Source organism: Geotrypetes seraphini, chromosome 14 (genome assembly GCF_902459505.1).
Source record: "Geotrypetes seraphini chromosome 14, aGeoSer1.1, whole genome shotgun sequence".
NCBI lineage: Eukaryota > Metazoa > Chordata > Amphibia > Gymnophiona > Dermophiidae > Geotrypetes > Geotrypetes seraphini.
In genome coordinates, this window is record NC_047097.1 from 71319322 (window position 1) to 71338064 (window position 18743).

Genomic DNA, 18743 nt, shown 5'->3' on the forward strand with positions numbered 1-18743 from the left:
CTATTTCTGGGCGAGAATCCAAAGCTTTACCCGGTACTGTGCTTGGGTTCCAACTGCCGAAATCTCTGTTAAGACATACTCCAGCCCATCTACACCCTCCCAGCCATTGAAGCCCTCCCCTGCCCATCCTCCTCCAAACGGCCATACACAGACACAGACCGTACAAGTCTGCCCAGTAACTGGCCTTAGTTCAATATTTAATATTATTTTCTAATTCTAAATCTTCTGTGTTCATCCCACGCTTCTTTGAACTCAGTGGCAGTTTTACTCTCCACCACCTCTCTCGGGAGCGCATTCCAGGCATCCACCACCCTCTCCGTAAAGTAGAATTTCCTAACATTGCCCCTGAATCTACCACCCCTCAACCTCAGGGAAGAGAAAGTTAAACTGGAGTTTGACAAGAGATAGTAGGGGGTGTGAAGGGTATAATCAATGGTCTTTTTGTATCATTCTTTGAGATATTTTACTTTTAAAGTGTGTAGTCAAATGAAATGAAATTAAAAAGCTTAGTAAATCAGGTCCTTAATGCAACCCTTCAGGCCACTGGCAGAATACATAGCCAATAACCCCACTCCACACCCCAGTCTCTCTTATGCTTCTCTTCCCCAATGTATTAACTCAAAGTAGGGCTAAGGATCACAGAACTTCTAAACGTACATGAGATTGTTTCTTCCATTCTCTGTGTTATAAATCCTCGTTCAATTGGTATCAATGTATTTCACGTTTTATTTTGAAACAACAGGAGCTGTGTCAAAACTCCAGCCTTGAAAATCTCTTTGATATTACATCTTAATGGGGGTTTTTGGGCCCTACAGTATTTCCACTGTTCCTGTATTCATGTGCCGAGATGAATATGAAAATATGGAGGAAAAAACTGAATTCTAACTCCATTGACTAATAAATAAGTAAAATTAAATACTTCCTTTATTGTAGATGGTACAAAAAAAAAAAAATAGTGCACTACTTACTTTGAAGTAGAAAATAAATAGATGGAGGAAAAAAGACTAGGTTATAGGAAGAATAAGCTCACCATGTCTATGCTTTATTTGCTTTTTTTCTTCCTGGGAATGGTGTTTTCAAACTCTACTTCTGCATTTTAATTTAGCAAAATCAGGCTTTACCTATAATAGCTTCTCCAAACGTTAAAGGCAGAGTACACGATACAGCGAATGTTGTGACTTCCTAAATGGGACATATTTCCTTCCGTAGTAGGTTCCAGGGAGCAAAAAATCTGTTATAGTAAATGATTAAAAAGCAGAGTTTTATCCCTCCACCCAACAAGCAGAAGTGGATGACCTCATTGCCTGGCATTGGGACAGAACAGCTCACCCAGTGGAAAGTTCTGAGCATGTGCAGCATCTCCCGTGCCAAACAGAAATGAAAACAAAGCTCTTCCTGTTCATTTTCTGATGACTTACATTAAATTTAGTAGGGGATGGAAATAAAAAGGAAGTTGTAGTTTTTGTTTGGTCCCAAAATCTTTCACACGACTTGGGATAAGCCTTCTCCAGGCTGTGCCCCTAGTACTGAAAAAGGGAAAGATCTGTATCTTTGACACCCAAAACAGAAGTGTTTGCGTTTCAAGCACAACTAGGTTAAATGCATGTTTAGAAGGATCACTTTCAACATTTTTATTTCATGAACATTATGAAGGGAATAGGTTCCTGCGTGTATAGAAGGAAGTTAAGAAATCTGTATAAATATATAATTCTACACATTATAGGAGGTTCTTAACCGCTGATAAAGTTTCCATTTTGCTGCATAGTGACTTCAGAAGTCCAGCCGCCATATTGGGACTCTTCTGGCCCATCGTAACTTTCAAAGGACACTTGCACAGGTCTGAACATAAATCTGTATAGTACTGTACCATCATTTTAGCACTAAAGTTGTATTGATTCAACATCCTTTTATTGCACAGCCTGTCAATCAAAAACTCTAGAGCACAGGTGCTTATTAGAGAATGACACGGGGAGCGATCCCCGCAGGGAGCCGCGGCGTGGCTGCGGTTTGGCTGCGGGTTATGGAGACTCCAAAGCCAAATCGCCGCAGACACGGGGACAAAAGTTTTCACCGCCCGCAAAAACGGTGAAAAGATTTGTCCCCGCAGGCCAATGTACCCCCTTCTAGGAACCGCTATTTACCTGTGTTTCACCGTGTTCGTGACCGGGTGTTTGATGTCTCCGCCATGTTGTCTGTCTCCTCCAACTCTCGATCCAACTTGCACGTTGCCGCATTGACTCCGCCCCCCAATATACTGGCTCCTCATTTGTCAGATCAAAGTAGGGGACCAATCGCTACTGCCGCACATGATATTTAATGGCTTGTAGTGCAGCAGTAGCGATTGTGATTTCGGAGCCGAGCAGAGGATTTGGATTTCGCAGCTTCTTGAAAACCTGAAAACTTCGTAAGGAAAGGAATGTTTGTGTAAAAAGAAAAAACCAGCTCCGTGCTGAGGTCTGGCTGAGCTACTCTTTCCAATGCATACACATTCTCATGCTGAAATTTTCATTTGCTCTGATGCAGGTGAGATTATTTGCTTTTAGGGTCTCTTTTACTAAGCCACATTAGAGACACACAGCTCAGCCCCCATTACCTTAATGAAGTGCAGAAGCCTAGTCTGTCTTCTCAGAACAATGGGATATTTACAAGTTTAAAGCAGAGGGCTGGTCTTTTGCACACCAAAGCAAGTAGTATTAGTTAGAGAACCTGTAGTCACTGTTGCACCAAGAAATCTGAGCAAGGAAAGAGTGACAAAATGAATGCATAACCAAGCAACCAAAAATAAAAAATGTTATTGATTTATTAGGATTTATTAACCTTTATGAAGAGATTGGATTGGATTGGATTGGATTTATTATTTTGGATTAACTTTACAAATCAGCAATAGAACAATTCCAAAGCAAATAACTAAAAAAAAGTCATCCAATGATTTATCTAATTACATCAGACTAATAAACCAGTTGTCCATGCTGTGAAAGGGGTCCTAACCGATAGTGCTTGCATTAAATTGGTTAATAAAAGGACCCCAAAGTTGTTTTAAGTAATTTACACAAGTACAATTCAACATGAAACTTACAAACACAGGACCCCGGCTATGCTAGAACGATTCAAAAGCAAATTGAAATGCTATTTATTTAAGGATGCTACGTCCTTTCTTTTTCTAACTCTTTCCTTTTCCCCTACCATGTTGTTTTTACCTTAAGTGTTTTTCTTTCCTTCCTTTTGGTTCTTGTTGATTATTTTACATTTTTATGATGTTGTTGTCTGCAAGTTTATTTAATATTGTATATTCACATTTTATCTTTTGTACATCGATTGCGACTTATCAAATTTTAAGAAAAACTTGAAACTTGAATAAGAATATTTAACTAAGTTTTACAGTTTTAAAGTTTTAAAGAATGTTTCCTTTATACGTAAATAAAGAAAAGTATATAAAATCGTACCCGTTTGAGGCTTTTATGTATGCAGCGGTGACGGTGACGGGGCGGTGAATGGGGTCGCAGTGGCGGTGACGGGGCGGTGAATGGGGTGGCAGTGGCGGTGACGGGGCGGTGAAGGGAATGGCGGTGACGGGGCGGTGCAGAGGATGGTGAGACGGGGACGGGGCGGTGACGGGGACCAATTTTTTCACCGTGTCATTCTCTAGTGCTTATCCTTCACATTCCAAGCGGATAATTTGGCGTTCAGCTTCAGGGGCTCCTGCATCATTAAATGTGGATCATATTTAGCGTATTTTACAGTGCACTGTTTTTTTTTCATCAGACACTACAGATGCTGTTCTTGCCTATCAAGCCACAAGACACTTCTTTTTTTTTTTGCATGCACTACAATGGCCTGAAAATGTGGATCCAACCACATGTATGCCAGTATCAGTCACAGTAGCAGATGAATCTTCCTTAGCTGCTTTGCAACCTCTGCCTGGCCATCTTTAGATATTCAGTGAATATAAGAGTTGTAAAGAACTCCTGGAAGTCAATTATCAAGAGCTGGAGATAGTGCAAACCTCGGTCTAGAGGAGTAACACCTAGGCAGAGAAACACACACCTCTCAGGACCCCATCATTTCTTTATCACTCATTCTCCTTGGGATTCTAAATCGCAAGAGGGATATTTGTTACCAGAGGCCTCCCTAAGTAGCCTTGAAGATTTTCCAGAACCAGATCTGGATTTCATTCCAGGATAATTTAGACATATCCCCCCTTTAACAAGGTGGGTTACAATACCACATTCACAATAAGCAGCGGCAAAGAAAGCAAATAGAATGTTAGGCATGATAAAGAAAGGAATCACGAGTAGATAGGAGAAAGTTATAATGCCGCTTTATAGAGCGATGGTGAGACCACACTTGGAATACTGTGTCCAACATTGGTCTCCCAACCTAAAGAAGGACGAGCAACGAAGCTAGTTAAAGGTATGGAGAACTTGGAATACGAGGAACGACTGAAGAGACTGGGATTGTTTTCCCTTGAGAAGAGGAAACTGCGAGGGGATATGATCGAGACTTTCAAAATACTTAAGGGAATTGACAAAATAAAGCAGGACAAAAAATTTTTTACATTGTCTAATGTGACACGGACAAGAGGACATGGACTGAAGCTAAGGGGGGACAAGTCCAAGACGAATATCAGGAAGTTTTGTTTCACGCAGCGGGTGGTAGACACCTGGAATGCTCTCCCAGAGGAGGTTATTGCGGAATCCACCGTTCAAGGATTTAAAATCAAACTAGATGCACATCTCCTTACGAGAAGCATAGAGGGATATGGGTGAATAAAATTGCGCCAGGCGCACACCTGGCTGGGCCTCTGCGTGTGCGGATCACCGGACTTGATGGACCGAAGGTCTGATCCGGAGATAGCAGTTCTTATGTTCTTAAACAACCATAAGACACACATGTATAAATTTCATCAACATATCATACAAATTACCCAGTAAAAATGCTCAGTGTCCATGCTTCATTTCACAAAAAAGATGTCTCTTCAAAAGCCTCTTAAAAACAATCATATCTTTTTGCTTTCTAATATACAATGGACTAGCATTCCAAGCTTCTGGACCAGCAGAAGAAAAAGCTTTGACTGGACTTCTGTCCTTTCCTCTCTGAATGAGCCTCCATCTATCCACAATTCATGCCAAGAGGTTCCCCTTCCTCTGTAATGGGAGGCAGAGCCTTAATCGGATATCTTTGGTCTTTTGAAATTCATAGAGGCTCCCAAGATCACCATTGTGATTCCTATCCATAGTTGTCTGCATGAGCAACAAGTTTGCAAGTAGCAAACTCAATGAGTAGTATTCAGCCTCTTTCAAAAAAAAAAAAAAATTTGATCTACATTACAAAATTCAACCAACTTCAGGTAAAATATAGCTATGATGCCTCTGCAGTAGTTGTGTCTGTACATTAAACATATAAGAGACAATCCCTGCACAATAGAGCTTACAATCTAATTAAAACAGCCAAATGGGACAATGACAACACCTAGATCCTTTTCCTGGGTATTAACTCCTCGTATGGATCCATCTTTCACTTAGCTATAATTCGGATTCCTCTTTCTCACATGCCTTACGTTACATTTGCTCACATTAAATGTCATCTGCCATTTTGATGCCCAGCCTCGCAAGGTCCCGTATGCCTTATGATGGCCACCAGCCATTATAGTAGCCTCCCTCTGGACTGACTCCATCCTGTTTGTCTTTTTGAAGGTGTGGTCTCCAGAAGAACAGTCTTGGTCTGTAAGAGGGAAATATTTCTGATTCAGTAAAATCATGTTGCTAGACTCCCTCTGGAAAACAGTGCAATAAAATATATTTTCCAACTCAGAGTCCAGAAAGGACCCCAGGTTACTTGATCATTTGGAGGAAATGGTTTTACCAGAGAACAGTGTCATGTGCCATCTTTTCATAGCTTCCATCAGCGCGTGAAAGGATTTTCATCTTGAGTTAGCTGGATCATTATCTGCAATGACTGAGGCCTCCTCTTGGATTTAGCATTTGCCACTGCACCAGATGTTTTGCATGGTTTAGATCCCTGGCTTGCATGAAAATGCCCACACTAGGTTAGCAGGTGCATCCTGAACAGTTATTTGCTCTTCAGCGACTTAAGTTAGAGCAGTTCTTTTCAACTCTCTTTTTAAAAATTTATTTATTTTAGGGTACACTTTCAAGCTTGTGAGTCTCCTGGCAAACAACCCAAATTTCATAAAGGTGGCATATTTTTAAGACCAATGGTCACTTGATTGAAATGCTAGATAATGGGCTTTAAATTAAAATGTACATTAAAATCCCTAAAACATAATTAGGTAGGTAAGAGCTTTAGGAGAAGAGGATGAGGGCCATGACAGGATCTAATGCAAGGTGTTAATTCACTCTTATGCCATGGTCCATGAACAAAAGGCAAGGCTCTTTTCTCCCCCTGCACCCCTCCTCTTGCATCCCTAATAACCAGGAATTCCTCCCCTCACACCCTAAAGAGGCACCACTTTTTTCTAAACCTCCTTTGCCAGAAGCAGCACACTCCTTTAGTCATGACATTTTTCCTCTTGGCCCCCTCCCCAGAGGACAGATGGGGAAAATGCTTGAAGTGCCTGTCTGTAAAACCGCTTTGAGTGGGGTGGTAAAACTTCAAAAAGACGTTATGCAAGTTCCAAGAGTAGCCTAATGGTTAGAGGAGGGACGATGGGGATTTAAATCCCACTTGCTACTCCTTGTGATCTCGGGCAAGTCATATAACTTTTATGACCCCCAGCTACAAATTTAGATTTTAAACCCTCTGGAGAGTAAGAAATGTCTCCTGCAGCTGAATGTCACACAAACCAAGCTACTGAGACAGGTGTGAGGTAAAGATGAATTCCCCTTTCCATGAAGTAACCCACATTGAAGCTTTTCATGCAGACCTTAAAATAAATTCTTCTACTGTTGATGCAAGCTAAGATATAATTGTGGGAAGCATACATGGTAAAGCAGCAGCAGTTGTTTAAATAATTCCCTTGGCAGTTAGAAAAATGGGAGCTGCTGCAGGTTTTTGTTTCTTTCTTAAGGAAGGTGACAGAAGTCTATCATTTTTGAAAGCTCTTTTAACTCAGCAGCTACTATAATTATGCATGTCAGCTTGTATGTGCGTCTGAACTGCTCATCAGCCTGATACTGTCAAAGTATGAATAGCTGACGAGCATCAGGAGTGGAGATAGGAGTATGAATAGAGCATGAACAAGAGATTAGGCGTCTCAAGGATCCTCTTATGAGATCTCTGAAGTGTTCCCACAGCATGAACAGCTGGAAAGAAGTAAAGATTGCACCGCTTAAAAAAAAAAATAAAACACTTGAAATGTTAGAATGTTGTATTAATAAAAGATCCACATTGTCCATAGATTAGAAGAGCTTATTAGCTGATGTAAATAGGCAAAGTGGATAAGCTATAAGGTCTTAGGGCAAATTGCAGCTCTATACTCTAGAGCAGTGGTTCCCAACCCTGTCCTGGAGGAACACCAGGCCAATTGGGTTTTCAGGCTAGCCCTAATGAATATGCATGAAGCAAATTTGCATGCCTATCACTTCCATCATATGCAAATCTCTCTCATGCATATTCATTAGGGCTAGCCTGAAAACCCGATTGGCCTGGTGTTCCTCCAGGACAGGGTTGGGAATCACTGCTCTAGAGGAGCGCAGGGAAAGGGGTGACATGATTGAGAAATTTAAGTACGTCACAGGTCGTGTCGAGGTGGAAAACGACATATTCTTTCCCAAGGGACCCTCGGTCACAAGGGGGCACCCGCTCAAACTCAGAGGAGGGAAATTTAGTGGTGACACCAGGAAGTATTTCTTCACAGAAAGGGTGGTAGATCACTGGAACAAACTTCCGGTGCAGGTGATCAAGGCCACCAGCGTGCTCGACTTTAAGAATAAATGGGACATCCACGTGGGATCCCTACGAGGGTCGATTTAAGGAACTAGGTCATTAGCACTCAGACTTAATGAGGTGGGTCAGTAGAGTGGGCAGACTTGATGGGCTGTAGCCCTTTTCTGCCGTCATGTTTCTATGTCATAGTCTATTGGTGTTTTCTCTGTTTCTATGAAACCAAAGACTTGGTACTTTGAGTAAAGTGGTAGTGTTTGTTTATTTATTTTTTAAATTTCTAGCCTGCTTAAATCCTAAGCGGGTAATCACTAATTCTTATTATGTTTTTCCTTCCTTATATTAAAATTCCTGTAAACCGTGCCGAGCTCTATCTTTATGGAGAGGATGCGGTATAGAAACTTAAGGTTTAGTTTAACAAAAGATACATACAAAAAAACAACAAACTCTATGAATGTATGAAAACATCAACTGTAAGATCGTAACATAGAATTCATCATCTGATATCAATATTTATAGGAATACTCTGTCATCTATCAGTTTAAAGCAGTCAAAAGAAGGCTTTCAAACAGGCATGTTTTTAGTGATTTTTTTTTTTTTAATGTTTTGAAATCTGCACATAATCTCAATGTGCCTCTCATTGAGTTCTAAAGTCTTGGCCCTGCTACAGATACAGCAGCATTGCTGGTTTGTTGTTGGTTGTTTTTTTTTTTTTTGGTTGGGGGGTTATAATGTACATCCTGATTTCTTTCCTCAATCAACTTCATTGTCGATTCAGTTTGGAATGTATCTTCTCAATATTTGAGTCAAGTACTCTGGTGCCACAACATAAAGCACAGGGTGTATTATTGTCAGGATCTTGTTCTCGATTCTGAATTGGATAGGTAACCAGTGCAATTTTTTTCTTTTAGTACTGGAGTGATATGATCATATTTTGACATCCCAGTAATTAATCTAGCAGCTGTATTTTGTATTACTTGCAGGGCATGAATTCTTGCTTTTATAATGCCCAAAAATAGAGCAGCCTGGTCCAAACAATAACAGGTTGGTTTATTGTTTATTGAAAGCTTCTATACCGCTACTAATGACTGGGAAGTCAATTCAGAGCAGTTTACATGAGCTTCGGTAATGGTATTACAATCCTTGAGCTTCCGTATGACGTTACAATACAGAGCTTCTGTAGTGATGTTACAATATATTTACATATCTTTACATTTAGTCTTTTACAGTAATTACTTACTACACTTCTCCCTCAGTATTCGCGGGGGTTGGGTGCAGAGCCGGACCGCGAAGTGTGAAAAATCGCGAATAAGTTTTCGGTTGGCTCTGACACACCCCCACCTCATTCCGGACCTTCCCCGCCTCCCTCCCGGCATCCCAGACCTTACCTGGTGGTCTAGTGGGCTTTCGGGGCAGGAGCGATCTTCCTACGCTCCTGCCCCGTGCAGATCACTCATACAAAATGGCTGCCGTAAGTTCCCATAGTGTCTCGAGACTGCGATAGGAACTCCCTGCAGCCATTTTCTATGTGTGATCTGCTACGCTCCTGCCCCGAAAGCCCGCTAGACCACCAGGTAAGGTCTGGGATGCCAGGAGGGAGGCGGGGAAGGTCTGGAATTAGCTTTTTTAAAAAATCGTGAATAACTGAATCCGCGAATACTGAAACCGTGGATTCTGATCACAACCCTCCCCAGATCCAGAACCCCCCTGATCCAGAACCCCAATCAAAGCCCCAATTTTATTTTCTATATCCTTGTACACCGCTTAGAACTGTAGGCTTATGTGGTATATAAATAAATAATTGTTATGTTATTCCTGATCACAACCCCCCCCCCCAATCTAGAGCCCTCAACACATCTCCCTTGCTCAAAGTCGCCAACGCATGAAAGATCCTTGCCCTTCCAGTGCAACCTGTCAAAATGGCGACCATAGAGGTAGACTCACATGACTATGCTTGGAGATCATACTGTATATGTATATATAGAAACATGTCCTTCCTAGCAGTAGTCTTGCATGACTAGTGCTAGGGGTGCCATTTTGACAGGCAGCATCAGAAGGGCAGGTATCTGTCCTATTCTGGGAACCTTTCTGACCATCAGCAAATGGCGGTAATAGCATGGAGATGGGAGAGGGGGATTCTTGTGAATGAGGACTTTGGGTATAGTATACTATATTCACCTTATATATATACCTCATCTTAGGCATTTATACTATAATACATTCATCCTATGTATCTCACAAAATGACTAGTCTTGTGTAATTGCACACATACTGGTAATCTTGTCTGCTGTACTTTATTTAACATATCTTCTCCTGCTTGGTTGGTATAGGAATGTCAGCAGTTGATTTGCTAACTCTTGATGACTTGGTATTACTGAATAGTAGAGAGATGGGAATCGGAAAAACAGACTCAACTGAAGTGTCTTTAAGGTGTGATTGGAAATATCCCTCAATGAGTGACTGATGATTTTATCTGTTTCACGTGATAGGGAATGGATTTCTAAGCTCCCGAGCTTCTCCAAACCTGCTGGGAAACACGGGTGGAAATGGGCTATGCAAGGTAGTGCCTACAAAGTCTCCACCTCCACCTGGAGGGAATCTTGGCATGAACAGTCGCAAACCAGATCTTCGGGTAGTCATTCCTCCCTCCAGCAAAGGCATGATGCCTCCCTTGGTGAGTAGTTGCAAAGTAGCATAGCTTAATCTATATTCTAGAAGGATCTCTGCCTAATATAGTCTTCTGGAGGCAAAAAGGGAACGGTCCTAACCTTGCATTGCATTTCTTTATGTTGTTTCCCCAGCCCCAATCCTCGTTTGCGTTTTGACATTATTATTAAATAATTAACTTCTAAATACATACTACCAGCTTCATGTGAAGTATCATTGAAGTATATTTTTGGGTGTAACTGGCTAGAAAATATTGAAATGGTTATCCATCAGTGTGCTACCATTATATTCAACAATGCTACACATGAGTTTGAAGAAAATATGTCAAATATATAATTTCCTCTTTGTTTTGATGAGTCATAGAAAACAAGTAGGCTGACAGATTCCATGGATCCAAATAGGATTTACCATGGAGGTGGGAGATCTGCCATAATTGAGAGGAGGAGAGTTCCTGTCATGAGCTATGGGGGAAATCAATATTTCATGGAAACTAAATCTTATTTTAAATCTGTACAGTATACAGTAACTCGTGAATGTCTTCACACTTTTGTACAATTTTTACATTCTTCTGCCTAAAAAAAGGACAATTTAAGAATATATTAAAGTGGGATTTTGTTTTACGGATTTATGTTTATTAAAATCTGATATACTGCCAGATCTTCGACATAGTTCTCAGTGGTTTACATCGACACAAATTACATAAAATGAAAAAGGAACGCCATTAAAAAATAGGAAAGCACTCAAAGAACAGACAAATAATCACGTCGTATTAAATTGCACTGTGCATTTTAAGGAATGCCTGCTGACAAGAGAAGCTGCTGGGAAAAAAAATCAAGAATTAGGTTATTCAAAAGATACAATTTGGAGAAAGTTTATAATAATAATAACTTTATTCTATACCGCCATAATCGTGCGACTTCTAGGTGGTTCACAACGAAGAGAGCTGGACAATCAGCGAGTTACAATATGCAGATAGACAGTGAATTTACAGTATGCAGAATCTTAAAAATGCAGCAAATTACAATATACAGTTTGCTTAGAATTTCAGAGGGGCCCTTTTAGAAAAAGTAGCGAATTACAGAATACAATTTGTTAAGAAATTTCAGAGGGGGCATATTAGGAAAAAAAGAATTGGAAGTGGTGTTTGGAGTAGTTAATGTTTTAGGTGATATGTTTGTCAAATAAGGCAGTTTTTATGACTTTTCTAAAGGCGTCGTAGGTCAGTCTAGCTCCATTAATGTAGTTGTCTAGCCAGTGTTGTTTGTTTGCTTGGTACATAAATGTTCTATCATGAAAGGTTTTGTATTTACAGCCGGTAATGCTTGGATATGCAAATAGATTGAACATAAGAAACGCCTTCACCGGATCAGACCAAGGTCCATCTAGTCCGGCGATCCGCACACGCGGAGGCCCATTTAGGTGCTCCTTGTTGGAGACCCGGATTTCCCGTATCCCTCAATATGATTTGCAAGAAGGTGTGCATCCAACTTGCGTTTGAAACCCAGACAGTATTCTCTGCCACCGCCTCCTCCGGGAGAGCATTCCAAGCGCCCACCACTCTTTGTGTGATTGCAGTTTCTGGTTTGTCTTATGGGACTGTATAATATGAAGTGAGATAGCAAGTATGTAGGAGCCAGTCCCCAAATCAGCTTGAAGCATATGCAAGAGAACTTGAATATTATTCGTGCCTCGACTGGCAGCCAGTGCCGCAGTCTGTAGTAGGGGCTGACATGGTTGCTTTTTTTCAATCCAAATATCAAGCGGACCGCTGTGTTCTGGACAATTCTGAGTTTCCTCACTGTTTTTTTGGGTATACCCATATAAATGATATTGCAATAGTCCAGTGTAGAAAGCACTAGTGATTGCACTAGTAATTTTTTGATGGTCTTTAATTTCCATAATGTCAGGAAACACTTTTTTACCACTAAATTCATGTGTTCAACCATTGTCAAATGCGTGTCTAATGTGACTCCCAATATTTTTATTGTTTTAGTAATCAGGTAGTCGTGATCTTTTATATGTAACGTTGTTTTGGTAATTTTGTCCGTTGGGCTTGCGAGGAAGACTTTTGTTTTTTCTGTGTTTAGTTTCAGTTTGAAGTTGATTGTCCAGTGTTCTACTTCGGTCGTAATATGAGAAATGTGTTCTGAGGTCTCGTTTGTTATGCTGTTCACTGGGATTAAAATGGAATTGTCATCTGCATATATGTAGTAGTTTAGGTTTAGCTTTTGCAGTAAGTGTCCTAGGGATGAGATGTAAATGTTGAATAGTGTAGGTGATAAAGGTGAACCCTGTGGTACTCCAGAGGGGTTTCTCCAGGAGTTTGACTATGTCCCGCCACTAACCACACGGTATGATCTGTTTGTTAGGAAACCCTGTATCCAGTTTCTTACTCTTCCCGTAAGTCCGATTGCATCTAGGCAGTGTAGCATTATTTCGTGATCAATAAGATCAAAAGCACTGCTGAAGTCTAGTTGTAAAATCAGTGCACTTGTTCCTTTGCTGAATAGGCCGTATAGGTGATTAAGGATTGAGGCTAGGACTGTCTGTGAGAACTTGTCCGTGCGAGTATCATTTGGGGCACCTGAAAAAATAGAAACAATTTGGCACTTCAAACCCTTCCTCAACTGAGCCATTGAATTTAAGAAAACTGCTGTAGATCCTAAGACTGGCTGAGTCTGGGAGAAAGATTTTACCACAAACATGGCCTGTATGAGATGGAGGGAATAAGATACTCTATGCTGAAAAAAGCCATATGATATGCTTCATAATGTTTGCAAAAAAAAAAAAAAAAAGGATATTGCATGCATGTGAGAGAAGGTTTTGTAGTCTGATGAAACCAAAGTGGAAGCTTTTGGTCTGTGCTAAGCAATAGGTGGCAAAAATACAACACCAACCATACAGTAAAGCATGTGGTAGGGATGCTTTGCAAAGTGGAGTCAAGACAGGCCTGTGAAGGTCAAGGAAAGATGGAGAATAGGAAGTACAGGCAAAATTTGGAGAAAAATCAATAGATCTGGGACTCAGCAAAAGCAGCAATGGATGGCTCTGCAAAAAGAAAATGAATGTCCGTGACTGGAGCAGTCTCAAGTGATAAGACTTCAAAACTGCATCCCACAGATGAAAAAAATTGGAAGAATGGGCAAAAACTGCATCATCCCTTTAAGGCAGTGGTCTCAAACTTGAGGCCCTCGGTATGTTTATCATACTCACAAAAGTGATCCTATGTCTCTTTAGCTATAAATGACAATATTATTCTTAAGACTTAGCCAAAAGGAAAGATTTAGAAACTATAAAGAGTTTGACCTCATGCAAAATTGTCATTTCTTTAATAAGACATTAACTACTTTTTCTGAGGCCCTCCAAGGACCTACAAATCCAAAATGCGGCCCTGCAAAGGGTTTGAGTTGGAGACCACTGCTTTAAGGTTTATAAACAGCTTATCCTAAGCAGCTCATGGCTGAAATTACTACAAAAGGAAAGACACAATTCACCATCCCTGAAACTCTTACTCTAAATGTTCATGGCTTATTACCACAAGTACTGAGTTGAGCAGTGAACACTTTTACTTCTTCTTCTTTTTGAGTATTCCTATAATTCACACTGAAAACATCAGTGAAATAATTTTCAAGTTTAATGCATTTGAGATTATATTTTTTTATACAAGAGTATGAAGACTTATAGAATGTACCCTGTGTAATATTTTCCACCCTGAATTCAAATATTTCAAAATGCACATCTTTGTGAGGGTGTTTTTCATGACAAATTGTATTGAATTCACCATACCTAAAAAAAAATAAATATGATGATCGAATAGTAATTTCTGTGATGCAGTGTCCCACAGCTGTTTCTCCCTTGGTAATTGTGTTCTCCCTCTTGTTTGTGGAGTACAGACTGAGGAAGATGAGTTGGAATTGGTGAGTTTGGGGGGTTCAATCACAAGTTATTTGTTCATTTATAAAACAATGTTCCCTTTATAGTTCACACACACATTTGAATTAACGTCTCTGGATAAGAACCTAAGAATAGCCTTACTGGGTCAGACCAATGGTCCATGAAGCCCAGTAGCGCATTCTCATAGTGGTCAATCCAGGTCCCTAGTCAAAACCCAAGGAGTAGCAACAGTCCATGCAAGCAGTGGCTTCCCGCATGTCTTTCTCAATAAGAGACTATGGACTTTTCCTCCAGGAACTTGTCCAAACCTTTCTTAAAACCAGCTATGTTATCTGCTCTTACCACAATCTCTGGCAGTGAAACTGGAAAATGACAGCTATGATTAATAAAGTCTTAATTTAATTCTCTATTTTCCTAAAGGGAACATTGAAACAAGGCCTTAAGATACAGTGATTGTCCATGCTTTCAAGATACCTACAAAGTTAAAATAACTCCTTTGCCAGCACAAAGACACAAGATTTTCTTAATATATTTAGTGAGTGACTTCACTGCTGAAATTCTTCAAATTGTAGCTCTAGTGATGTTTCTTCTCCTTGCTAAAGGATTACATCATCCTCGGCTGAGGCCACTGTTGTACAGTGCTGCTCTCACAGTATGAATGATTTCATCCTGCATCCTCGAGGGGTTTCCCTGTTTACACAGACTACACCAAAACCCAAATATGCAAATTGGACAGAGTTACCACATCCTCTACTCCAATGGGAAGTCACTCTATTCTTAAAACAGTCAGATTTTCAAAAATTCCTTGGCTTTGATTCTAGAAAATTTAGTTTTGTGAAGTTCAAATATGTCTTTAAGATGTTAAGAAATCTTCAATTTAGGATTAAAATCCTAAGACAGTCTGATATTGATAGAACAAGATGCTGGCTGCATCAGATTCCAATTTTGTCTTCACATGGACCTATTGCTGATATCGGGGCTATAGCTCAGGGGTAGGCAATTCCGGTCCTCCAGAGCCACAGGCAGGTCAGGTTTTCAGGATATCCACAATAAATATGCATCTCCAGGAGGCAGTGCATGCAAATCCATCTCATACATATTCATTGTGGATATCCTGAAAACCAGACCTGCCTGTGGCTCTCTAGGACAGGAATTGCTCTAGCTGCATTAAGGCATGATTAGAAATGCACAATGTGGTTTCCAGTGTGTTGTGTTAATGCATGCTGTTGGATGGTTTAAGTACACTTCAGGGTGGATGTCCTGATTTTCTTCTGCTGTGCACAGAATTTTCTCCCATATAGGAAGAATGAGCTCTGCCATGTGAAATAGGCTCTTAAGAGACAATTTTGAAGATTCGGATTTAGGAAATTTTATCAGAGGATGCAAAATTAGCTTAGGGCTCCTTTTACGAAGGCGCGCTAGGGTTTTAATGCGCGGGCTAGCCACTACTGCCTCCTCTTGAGCAGGCGGTAGTTTTCTGGCTAGCGCGCCTTCGTAAAAGCCCTTAGTGTATTTGAAAAGCTTTCAAGCTGCTTAAAGCAAAGGTGTCTAACGTTTATTAGTAATGAGCCAATGCAGTAATTTTAGTTTTTGGTCAAAGTTGCTGAACGCTTCAAAGTAGAACATTTTATAGCTATGAATCCAGTTCTTTCTTGCAACTCTCGAACTAGTTTCATTGAGAATAAAGTGTCGGCTACCAACCTTTTGTGCTCATTGCTAGGCTGCTGCTATCGCTGCTCGTGGACCCCAAGTCCAACTAGCTGGATTAAATGTGAAGCAGAGAGCAAAAGTTACAGTGCACCACACTTCTCCTCCCCTCACCCAAAAAATCCAAAAAATTACCACCTGCTTAAAAGGTAGCGGCTAGTGTGCGTTAAGGTCCTAACGCACCTTTGTAAAAGGAGCCCTAAGTCACGGTAGAGGTTTCTACCATGGCCCAGGGCGCTAAATGTGCCCATACTGCTCTGACACGTACACAATTCCGATGAGCGTCGGTACAAACCTCTATCACAGCTTAGTAAAAGAGGGCCTTATCCATCAAATTTGGAAGTAGAAATTTCAAAAGGGTTTCTTTAAAAAGTCTCAGTGCATTGCTTTCCTTTTTCCTCATTGTTCACCGTCTCTTTTCTGACAACAGGAAGAGGCAATGATCTGCAAAAACTCTCACAGAGCAGACCAGTGGTATCAAAAATACTGTGATTTATTAGATAAGCCAAAACACGATACGACCACATTTTGCCCTCGAGCTGCATCAGGGGAAAATTGGTAAAGTTCAGTTAAAACCAACAATCAACATACACAATAAATAAACATGCAAAAGACATAAATCATAAAATTATGTCACAAACAAAAGATATTAACCAAGATGATTGAATTAAAGGAACATGCACAAATTAAACAGAACATAAATGTGTGTTATCTAGTGCACATATACCGAACTGATTACTATGATAAAGTGAAATCTATATATGCCTTAATGGTGTTACGTCATCAAGTTGTATTTCAGGTGTGAAAGCATGCATAATAGAGCTGACAATTCAAAATGATTTTCAGCACATTCCCCTTTAATAAGCAAAAACTCTTTCACATTCACCTATTTATCCCAAAATAGATTGAAACAGCACATTCAGTGTTAGAGTGAAAGCCAAGAAAACTTTCCTGTGAGTTACAAAATAACCACAGTACTTAAAAAAAAAAAAAAAAAAAAGCCAGTGGTAGCTACAGAAGGTTCTGGGGTGAAAGGTCGTCACACCTCTCTGTATTTACTCTTAGACTTCCAAACCAGAGACCAGTAGTGAGTGTTCTTTCGTCTACACTTATCTCTGACTCTCAGTTTTCAATTTTTACTCTATATAAGAAGAGTGGCCTCAGATCCTCGTGCGCTGTCAGCTAGTTAACACTTTGGTTGCCTTCACTGTGTTCTTTCCATATTTCATCTCGAGAAGGTGGTTTCTCCTGTTCTTTATCATCATATACAAACACATTCAACAGGATCATTTTGGATATTACTCCACCCAGCAAGACTTGCCAGAAAAATTAAACAATGTATGAATATACAGCCTCATGCTATATAATTAAACACTAATCCTTATTGGACTATAATGTATCTTAAATAAAAACTATCTTTAGATAGACTTTTCCTTTAAAAAAAAAAAGCATTTTTATTTTAAAAAAAAAACTGATTTAAACCAAAAAAAAACCCACCAGATTTTTAAAAATCTTAAAAAAAAAAAAAAAAATCATACTTTATTCACCTTGTTATATACTATCCATTCTGGCTATGGCCAAGGACTATAACCACAGTGAGACATGGTTAAACAGGAGGCACTTTCAAAAACCTTATACACTAATAGCTCTGGAATGAAAGAGATTTCTTAATGATTTGAGGCTAGATTTCCTGAAACATGCTACTGCATTAGCATGCACTAATATGCATTAACATACTTATTTACTACAGGGCAATCTCTTTCTTAATAATTACATGAATGGCATCCATACGTGTTAATATGGTTGCACATTAGAAAATTAGCTCTTAGTTTTCTCTGCCTGCTTAATTGTATTTATGATTTTACTAGTTTTGATTGGGGCTAGAGTTACTAATGTGCATTAGTAACTTGAGATAAAATAATGAGTATTAACGACATTAGTTTCAAGTTTCAAGTTTAAGTTTCAAGTTTATTCAATCTTTTGATGGATCGCCTATAACAGTTTCTAAGCGATGTACATAATATAATACAAAGAAATAAGAAACTTAACAAAATAGCTATATTAACATAACATAAAAACATTTAAAACTTACTTGAGGGGAAAGGGAAAAATAAAAGTTACAATTTCGGGTTTCGTAAGAATAAGGGGAAAGAACAAGAGGTAGGGTAAAAGAGGTAGTACAAGGTGGCTCAAGCACACTTCATAAGCAATAAAACCAAAACATAAGAAATTTAAAAGAACTGTTAAAAATCAAAGGCATCTTTAAATAAATATGTTTTTAAAAGTTTTTTAAATGTAATAGTGTGATAGCACACCTAATAACTATCCCTTGATGTGAATGGATATCGCTCAGTTCAATACAGAAGCAAACCTGCCTTATACAGTAGTTGGAAGAGTTGACTGTTAGGTTTGTTGAGATGGAATAGTACTTACAATGTAATTGTTCAGTTTTGTGCATGTTGAGAAATAACTGAATGAAAACAGTCTGAAAACATTTATCCGGTAAATAAATAGTACAGAAATAGATTGCCCTCTAGTGGACAAAAGATGAAATGTTTTCCCTCCTGCTTTGGTATTTCAAACCTAGAAACTTCAACAGGACTTCCCAAACCTGTCCTAGTGCCCCTACAGCT

General features: G+C 39.6%; 1 protein-coding gene across 11 annotated transcripts in view; it reads left to right on the forward strand.

The window, feature by feature from the left end:
* Positions 1–18743, forward strand: part of MEF2A (myocyte enhancer factor 2A) — a 123516-nt gene that overhangs the window by 90895 nt on the left and 13878 nt on the right. For 9 of the 11 annotated variants that reach the window (XM_033919918.1, XM_033919922.1, XM_033919929.1 and 6 more), the window contains 2 exons: positions 10332–10516; positions 14403–14426. In XM_033919918.1, the coding sequence (XP_033775809.1) occupies positions 10332–10516; positions 14403–14426 (209 nt within the window). The remainder of the gene's footprint in view (positions 1–10331; positions 10517–14402; positions 14427–18743) is intronic. The other 2 variants (XM_033919928.1, XM_033919926.1) reach the window with 1 other exon arrangement.